General features: G+C 36.5%; 1 protein-coding gene across 1 annotated transcript in view; it reads left to right on the top strand.

Annotated features, from left to right (window-relative positions):
* Window positions 1-3,804: 3,804 nt before the first annotated feature.
* Window positions 3,805-9,437, top strand: part of LOC104083396 (pseudouridine-5'-monophosphatase-like) — a gene marked incomplete at both ends in the record, with an annotated part of 11,899 nt that continues 6,266 nt past the window's right edge. The window contains one exon of the mRNA XM_009586868.1: window positions 3,805-4,023. Within this exon, the coding sequence (XP_009585163.1) occupies window positions 3,805-4,023 (219 nt within the window). The remainder of the gene's footprint in view (window positions 4,024-9,437) is intronic.

Below are 9,437 nucleotides of genomic sequence, written 5' to 3'. Positions count from 1 at the left end.
CTTTTACACACTGTAAACAGCACCAGTGGAGTTGACTGTGCTTTTTATATAGAAGAAGGGTTGCTATAAAAATGACTAGAAGATGATATGTGGCTAGGGAATGAATATCACTCATTCCCAGTGAAATGTAGTGAGTGGATGGACAGTACGTTGTGCTGATAATGTCCATGTAAAAGATTTATCAAGGGACGAGAGCTAGAAAGATGAAGAGTATTTTGAAAGGCAGAAGAGAATGAAACTGAGGTTATACACTTACTGCAAATTGCGGGAGCTAAGAAGTCTTGCTTTTCCTTCCCCCTGTTAGAACAGGCCACTGCCACCTGTGTCCTGCTGTGTCCTCAGCTTGTATTCCTGATGGGAGATAGCAGCTGAGGCTGAAATGTATGTGTTTATTACCACTTGGGATGCTGTAGGGCATCTGGCTGCTCATGCAGTAAGGTATGAGTCTCACCCAGATTACTTTTTTTTTTAATGTCAGCTGTGTGTGGATGTCTTGGACATATTAGGGTGTCTAAGGTACCAGTAGGTGCTTATAATTAGGCACTTGAGTTGAACTTCTAATTCCTCTTGCTTGTTTTATTTCATTGATGTGTTATATTCATGTGTGTGCATGAGATTTAATTTCTTACTGTATTGCAGATTTATAGTAGTTTGAAATTATGATTCTTTGCTATACTTCAACTCTGATCAATCAGTTGTGCTATGGTTTATTTCTTGTTACAATGACGAAAAAGCTAGCCTACCTTGTATATTGCTTTTTTTGAGATTCCTCCATTTTAATGGGAATAAGAAATCTTGAAGTCGTATCATTATTTAGTATTTATTTACTGCTGTCTAATTATAAAGGGGACATACAGATTTTCCTTTGTCTTCAGTCAAAAGGAACATATGTTCTTATCTGTTATACATGTATGTAGGAAGTGCAGCTTTTTCAGCACACAGATTCCAATTGGAGATTTTGCAGTGTGTGTGTGTGCTCGTGTGTGTAATTCTTTTCCTCAGATTTCAGTTTTTATTCATATGCTGTAGTGTAACACGTCTATTCAAACCAGTAAAATGTCCACATCTATGCTTTTGTCATCCAATCATGAGAATTAAAATCACGTTGTTTCTCAAGAATTACAAATACGTAGAATCTTACAAGAGGTCATGAATCTTGAGATGATGATAACTTTCATTGCAACCAAGTTGATGTCCAAGGTCCAAATGCTGTGATTTCAGGCAGAGTGAAAGTGATCTCTTTGAAAGAAAAGTTGGAGGTTTTGTAAGCCAATTCTTTTAACGGATAATTAATGAGGAGAGGGAAGGAAAGAAGGCTTTCTGACATCCTGCTTGTTTAAACATTTATGTTGCTTTAAACATAATGCTTATGTTTACTCATACTTGAGTAATATGTGAGACTAACTCACATTTAAATTAAACGTAGGCAGTGATCAGTTGAGGTGTGTTGACCAGTTTGGGTGCTTTTTTGTTTGTTTTGTGTGTGGTGTTTTTTTTTTTTTTCCCTCAGCAAAAAGGAAAAACTAAATTCTAACACAATACAAATAAGTTAACAATTAACTATTTTAGTAGATTTGACTCAAACTTGTTCATGAGTGCTCTTCAGTTGGCAAACTGCAACATTGCATAACAGGTTATTTTTAGGTCTGCAGTCTGGACATAATTAAGCATTTCTTTAAGAAGAAAAAGAAAATTCTGTTCACAAGTCTGGTATGTGATATTTAAAAAGCAGGAGGCTATTAAATTGAGTATCTTTAGCTATACAGTTGAGTCTTTCACTTTCAAATAGATTAACGTGATTATCGTAGAGACCTGTAGGAAAATTTTCATGTTCTACAATTATACTTTTTGATTCCTTGTTTTGTTTTATTTCTGCTTAGTTTGCTATGTATTTCCTAATAGGATGAGGATTAATTTCCAGTTTCAATTTTAAACTTAGGGTAAGAATTTTATGTCCTTCACCTGGTGAGTCTGAGATATAGAAGAAAAATTAGTGTATCAGAAAAAAAGGAAAGACAGAACTGTGAAATTTTAAACACTGTATTCTTAATTCACCTTCTCAGCTTGCAGGGAGTACCACCTGGCAGTATCAAGCAAATTGGGGGATTTTTTTGTTGTGGTTTTTTACCTTCCTGGTGTTAGCCAGCTTAACATTTTCAAAGCCCAGTTATTTGTGTTTCTGCTGTGATACCTTTCCTGTGTCTTTTATGGGTCTCCAGGATTACTCTTCTTTCCGTAAGTGTCGTTGTTTAAGAAGCATTTGCAAAGAGTAGTACAGGTGCTATTTTTTCTTTTTTTCCTTTCATTTTTAAGCTAAGAAGTTTTTGTGAACCTTGTCTTGTCTGCCCTGTTAAGCAGTCCAGATAAGTATGCTGGGTCTTTAGCTGATCTTTTGGCTCAACATCCTTTCTAGTTACTGAAGGGGAACATGGAGAAGAGTGCTCTGGCAGGTGGCAGTGTGTGTCTTCTGCACTGCTATGTGTTCACATGATGGTAGGTGCGATGATGGGAAATGGCCCCTATGTTTCTCATTTGATTTCAGATCGGAATCATCTGCTGGTCTCAGGACAAGCAGATTACTGTGGTTAAGAGAAGATCTTTGCGTATATTGTAGTCATGGGCTCTGCTCTTCTTTCTTCAGTCTGTCGTTTTCATAGTATCTATGTTAAAGCTTAAACTCTGTTGCATACTTCTTATATATTCAGAAAGTGAGGCAATGTCCGCGTGAATAATTTCACTATTTTATTATCCCTATAAAATATTTTTACATGGCAAAGGACATGTTGGTAAGTGAAGTCCCTAATTTCTCTAAATAAATGTCATAAGAGCAACTACTTACTTTTCTCGCTTTTGCCTTTCATTGCTAAAGTAGTAATAATAAACATGGCTTTAGAGATACAGAAGCCAAAGACATGCATGAGAAGGAAATTAAAGCATGGTTAACAGCAGTAGCTGGCGTTTGAAAGGAGACTACTTAAAAAGATAAACAGACTGGTAGAAAAGCCACTGTTTAACATCTTTGCTGAAATGAAGCCAAAAGTTGAAAGGAACTTTATTCCCCGTTTTGGCATTAAATTAAATGTTATTGAACTTCTTTTTCAAAGATTTGTCTGGGGGGAAAGACAGGAAGGATTGTTTGTTTGTATTTTAAAAAAAAAAAAAGTTTGAAAACTAAAAATACCTTTGACATAGAAGCTGATAGTTTCACTGGCAAAATTCAGCCTGAAGTTTACTCTTGCCAGAAACCCCCTGGAAATACAAGTGGGTGTGTTGTGCTTGAGTAATCACATGTAAATGCAGAGATGCCAGCAGCACTATAATAATGATTGTAGTGTCTTTGAAGGCACTCTGAAGCTTCCATTCAAAGACACTCTTAAATAATTAAATCTTTTTTTTTTTTTTTTAATTTACATGGAATATGTAATGACATCCCCCAAGTACCAGATTTCCTTCCTTTCTTTTCTTTCTCATGTAAAGGATAGAATATTTTAATTAAGACACTGCTTGTTAACCTGTAGAGTAAAGAAAAGTGATGAAAGAGCAGGTCCAGGTAGTTCTTTGTTGTGACCTTCAGTAACCTTTTCTTAACACAGAAGTGACAGCTTGAAAAACCTAGGTACCTCTGAGGTGATCTTAGAAGTCTGGCTTCCCCTCTGCAAATAAAGGGAGGCAATTTTGTCCACTTTGATATGCCCTCTGGCTCCTGGCAGTTCGCTCTTACCGTTTATGTGGTCCTCCTTGTAGGATTGGCTGCTTAGCTGGCTGTACCTGGTTTTAATCTTTTTTTTTTTTTTTTTTTGGCAGATACTGAGCATCTCTATACAGTAGTGTTCGAAGAGATCTGTGGGCGTTTTGGAAAGACCTATACCTGGGATGTGAAATCCTTGGTCATGGGTAAAAAAGCCCTTGAAGGGGCACAGATTATTCGAGATGTTCTAGACCTTCCAATAACCAAAGAAGAGTTATTACATGAAAGTAAAATGAAGCAGGAGAAGATATTCCCTACTGCTGAGTTGATGCCAGGTATGTTTCTTTCATATTTATAAACTGTTTATGGAATTATCTAAATGCTAACCAAGGTAGAATTTTTCAATCTGCCTTCCACAAAAGTTTCCCTTACAGATTCAGTTTCATCACTCTTGTTTTAATAAGTTTTACTCAAATCTACCTGTTATTTACCTGTTAAAGAGCTATTTTACCTGTTAAAGGGTACTGAAAACTTTTTTCTCTTGTTTACTTGGAGAACAGCCTTTTTTTCTGTATATTTTAAAAGAAGAAAAAAGGCTAGGTAAATGTGCATTAATTCTGTTTTGTAAACCAGACATTCTTTATAATTGTTGTTGGCAGCTGTGTAACTCAGCAAGTTAATTTTCTCTGGCTATGAGTGTAGTCCGACTTTGTTAAGAACAAATACACTTTTAAATGTGCAGGCAAATGTATGAGTCCATGGGTTCTTTCAGCTGGGATTCATCTCGCCTAACCTGAACATTGAAACCTAAGCCAGCTGTGTGTCAATGGAGAGGGAGGGTTTCTCAGGTTATCCTAAGACAGGTAAGTTTCATCACCTTCTGAAGATACATGTCTTTTACCAGTGATTGTGCAGGAAGCCCGAATGAGTAGCTCAAACTGGGTACCTCAGGAAAAGCAAGAGGATGAATCTTATCTTTGGTGTGAACTCATACTTTTATATTCCATTACATTTACATCTGCAATGCTTAGAGGAAAATCCTCAGCCATGCAAGACAAGCAATACCTAAAGCTATGATTGTTGTTAACTTTTTGTACAATGTTAAACTTCCTGGAACAAATATCAATAATTTATGAAGAAAAAAAAAAGGAGGAAGGAGGAGAGGGGGAGGAATAAAAAAAAGTGTTAAAAGTGAAATAACTACGTGTCACTATAACAAATCTGTTATAATTTTTTCTCTTTGAATGTGTGCTTGTTTGTTCTGACAATCTCTACAGCACATTAATGATGATTTAAATTTTAGATGCTTTTTTATACCTAATTTCATAATGTGTTAAGAGGAGGAAAGTTAAAAATATGTGATATGTTAGGAATAAATAATAAGCAGCAAAAATAAAAGGTGTAATTTTTTTTAGGCAGCTTAAAAAAAGTATTTTGTGCAGCTGACTGACTTACTTATGTCTCTGGTGTCTTTCATATGCAAGATTTTTCAAATTGTATTTTTCTCACTTTTCTCACGCCTAAAACTGTAAGCCTAGTTAAACTCTCCAGGAAAACAAGAAAGATGGAGGGATGTCTTCATTTTTCATGTCGAACTTCTGGGACTAACTTTGCAGCTATATCTTTTGCAAGACAAAAAAAAAACCCTAGTCTGGGCTTAGGAAATGCCAGATGGACAGACTGGGTGAAATGTTAGGAGGCACAGAGAAGAGTTGCTGTAATGTAACAGCAGAAGTAATAGATGTCATTAAGTGGATATTCTGTGCCTGCTGAGGACTGTGATAATGTGGCTGAGCTGGCTTGAACAGAGTTGCAGAGAGATGATGGAACAAATTAGCTGAAGGAAACATGAAGTTTTGTGCTGATCCTGCCTTCAAAAAGTGAATTCTGGGCTCGCTGAAGCTGGGCTATTATATATGAAACAAACAAAAGTCTTACTGGGACAAGCAAGTAAACATTTTTATCATTGCCAGAATTTTTCAATTGACTATCTTTTCAGTTCAACTAAATATAGATGATAGCTTTCTTTAGGCTATTTTCTAAATCAGAATTGATGTGAACTTAAATACTTTATGCTCATTGACCATTATGGGGAGCAAAGGCAGCCTTGGTCACTGAAGTAATGGGATCTGTACTTTACTTGGTAGCAGCATGTGAGTTACAAGCTGAATTGCAATGAATTTTGAGAAAACCAGGTTGATGTTAGTTAATAAGAAAGAATAATAGAAAGAAGTGGCTCCAGCTACTTACTATTTAGTTTCTTTAAGGACTGACCTGTTCTTCAATCTGATAACCAGATTTTTTTAGTCTGATACTTTTCTTCTGTCCTTTTGTATCTTCTGAGGATATTTATGAATGTAATCCTTGTGGATTTATTCTACAGCCTCTTAATGTTCTTTAATTAAGAATTGACTTCATGCAGGTATTGTGTAAGATGTAAGACTGTAGTAACATTTTGAGTGTACAATGTTCTCTGACTAAACTGATCTTTCAGATAGTTACAGGTAAATACAGGAAAGTGAAAATTAATTGCCATATTTATTAATGGCATAAGATGACTCTGATGTGGTGAATCTCTGGCCGTCTTTTGACAGTTAATAGGCAGGTGAGGTTCTATTTTTCAATCAATTTCTACAGTTTTTCCAAAAAATAAGATTCAAATTTGGTTTGGTGGAGAGCAGTGCTGAATGATGACCAACGATGTTTGAAAAAGTGACTCAAGCAAAGCAGCACTTGTTTCTGGACATAGAATGAGCTATGCACATGTTTTTGCCAGCGATAACTCTGTTAATTCCCAGATCAACTGATTGACAGGTATGTCAGTGATGGTTACGGATGGTGTGGAAGTTGTATGAATATATGATTGGCAAAGCAGTTCTTTGCCTGACAGCCATGGCATTTAATGTACGGCAGTTGTGAGACATTAGTGGTTGAAGACAGAATTCTGACTATTTCAGTACGGCTGAACTGACTGACCAGCTTCAATACATCAGGGTGTGGTCAAAATACAGGGTTCATCTATGAAGAGTATATATCCATTTCTAGTATGGAATTTTCCAGTAACTAGCTGAGGATCTTTCACAGATTTATTCTTAGTTCTGAAAGAATCATAGGGAAGGCTAGTTTTGATTCAGTGGAGAAAGAAATTAATCCAAGACAACGCTGACAAAATGACAGGGCTGCCACTTGTGCTGCTTTTCTAAATATTTCTGTCAGAGTACAGACATTGTTATCGGCAAGAGTAACATACTAGGCTTTCTGTTTCTGCAAATGCAGTACTACGTTGCAGGGAAGTGGATCATCAGAAGAGTAAGGAGTGACAAGTGGAGCAGAAGAAAACCATGCATATGTATGTTTACCTATACATGTATAGGTGTGCTTTTGTGTAACATAAATCCAGAATATACGCAGAGCCAGAAAAACCTAACTCCAAGTTACACAGCTGCCAACAGTTACTATAATCATTCAAATTAATTATGAAATTAATGCCATTCTTTCATAGCAGTCTCTGGGTTTTGGCTTATCATCATCTCAAAGCACAGATCCCTAAGGATTGTATGTATACCTTTCAGATGTTTTCCATTCCTGGGTCATTTTCATGATAACTGGGATTTCATTGTTGCAGCTCCTGTTCAGCCAGTGCAGAATGTGATGTGCAAACTGTTTTCCAGTTCAAGTACAGTTGACTGTCTCTTGCAGACATGAGGAGGTAATTTCATACCTCAGTTTTAGTACCAAATGAAGCCAGTCAGAAATAAAAAAAAAAAAAAAAAGAAGGAAAACCAGTTCAAGTTCCAATGGCAACTCACTCTAAAGTCACATATATTTTTTTCTTGAACAGTTCCATTCAACCTGCAGTCTAGTTTGCTTAGCTATTGTTTCCTTGATTCATGTTGTGCCCTTAACAGTTAAACAGACTTCCTACCATGTTATCTTTTCTTTTCCTTGCTATTATTGTTTTAATGATAGGAAACTCTAGTGAGTTCATGCTGGGCTCAGTGAGCCTGTAACCCCGAGAGATCAGTCAATTAGCTGCAAACTGGGAATGATGCTGCCTGTTTAGCTGATTTTAAACATTTGGCCTTTGCTTTAAGTCCTAAAGGATTGCAACCCAAAAATGCTTTTACCAGGAAGTCAGCAACACAGTTGAGACAGAGGTTCTGAATTGTGTAAAATTTAGTACTTATATTTTTACCGTGGCCATACATGTGTCAGTATGTCCAGACTAAAATGAGATTATGAATTTGGTGACCAGAAGGATCTTTGGTACTTTTTAGAGAGCAATAAGATGAGAAGATAGAATTCTTTATTAATAGCCAATTACCTTCCAAATTAAGGAGTAGGTTATTAGTTTCCACCTCCACTTTTGTAGCTGAGTGAAAGGATAACATACTGTTGCAGACAGCATTTTTAAACAATATCTTGGAACAAAAAAGAAACAGGTGGATCTGAGTTATGTTTCCATAGTCTCATGAGAGTCAGAAATAGCATAGAATAGAATAGACTATTTCAGTTGGAAGGGACCTACAACGGTCATCTAGTCCAACTGCCTGACCAATTCAGGGCTGCCCAAGTTAAACAATTCATGGCAATTACACCAAGTGGTGGATAGCTCACTTCTGTCACACTGTCACCTTCACAGCAGCAATGCTGACTTCACTTGAGGATTGAGAGCAAGTGTAGATAATGAATAGCGCTGTGCTGATGGGCTTGCAACTGTTGTAGCACACCAGACCACATAAAAAATATTTTTAATCAGTTTGGGACTTGAGTGAACAGACAGCTGCTTCTTGTTCTAAGTGCGATTTTTTGTTTGTTTGTTTGTTTTGTTTGTTTTTTGTTCTTCTTTATTGGGTGCTTTTAGTGTTCAGGGGCTGCTGAGATTTTTAGCATAGAATTGCTTTTATGAATTTAAAGGATTATCATCGAATTGGCTAGAAATCCAATCAACTTGACAAAGCTCTGAGTGGTAATGTTAGCTTTTCTTTGATTAAAGAGAGTGATGAAATCTTGAAGAGCTTTAAGTTTGGTCTGATACCACATTCAATGTAGGAACCGTAAATGATTTTGAAAAAGAGGAGCAGTCTTTTCATACAGAGGCTATATTTAACCTTAAGATTTCCATTTATATACAACTGGACATAAATCAAGACATGCATAATGCATGTACACAATTAATTTAAACAATGCATGGAGCACTCTGGTTTCCTTTAGTCTTTTTCTCAACACTAAATCTTTTCTTCCAAATACACACTGAACGCTCTTGGACAGCTTGTTTTATGTAATGTTACAGCAAAATAAAGTGGGCTTGAATATGGGTGTCTAAAGAGCCTTGATTTTGGTGCCCCAGTGGTCAGGTGTCCTCTGTTCTTATGCTGTTAATGTGAGTAGAAAGCTAACTGTATCTACGCAGTGGTGAATGAAGAGCAGCGCTATGATAGATGTATATGAAGATATTCTTAGAGGGAGTGCTGAAAGTCTGTAAAAAGAGTGTGAAGTTTTATTTGGGCTCATAATTTGTGTGCAAGCTATGTGAAGAAAGAGCATGATGACCAGTATAGCTCTTCCAATAAAAATTTCGGTGCACAGGGCAAAAGTCTGTTGATCAGGACAGTGTTCTCTAAAAAAGTCTGTAGCCATGTTATTTCTTCTGCAGGATATGCTGCATCTCAGCTACAAGACTTAGCAAATATAGTTATATTAGTACGGGCTACATAGTGTAGACGAGCTCCAAAAGTATAGCAGGGAA

Source organism: Fulmarus glacialis, unplaced genomic scaffold (assembly GCF_000690835.1).
Source record: "Fulmarus glacialis isolate BGI_N327 unplaced genomic scaffold, ASM69083v1 scaffold3071, whole genome shotgun sequence".
NCBI classification, from domain to species: domain Eukaryota; kingdom Metazoa; phylum Chordata; class Aves; order Procellariiformes; family Procellariidae; genus Fulmarus; species Fulmarus glacialis.
Note: the sequence above shows the minus strand (reverse complement) of the source record. Positions and strands in the feature narration are given on the sequence as shown.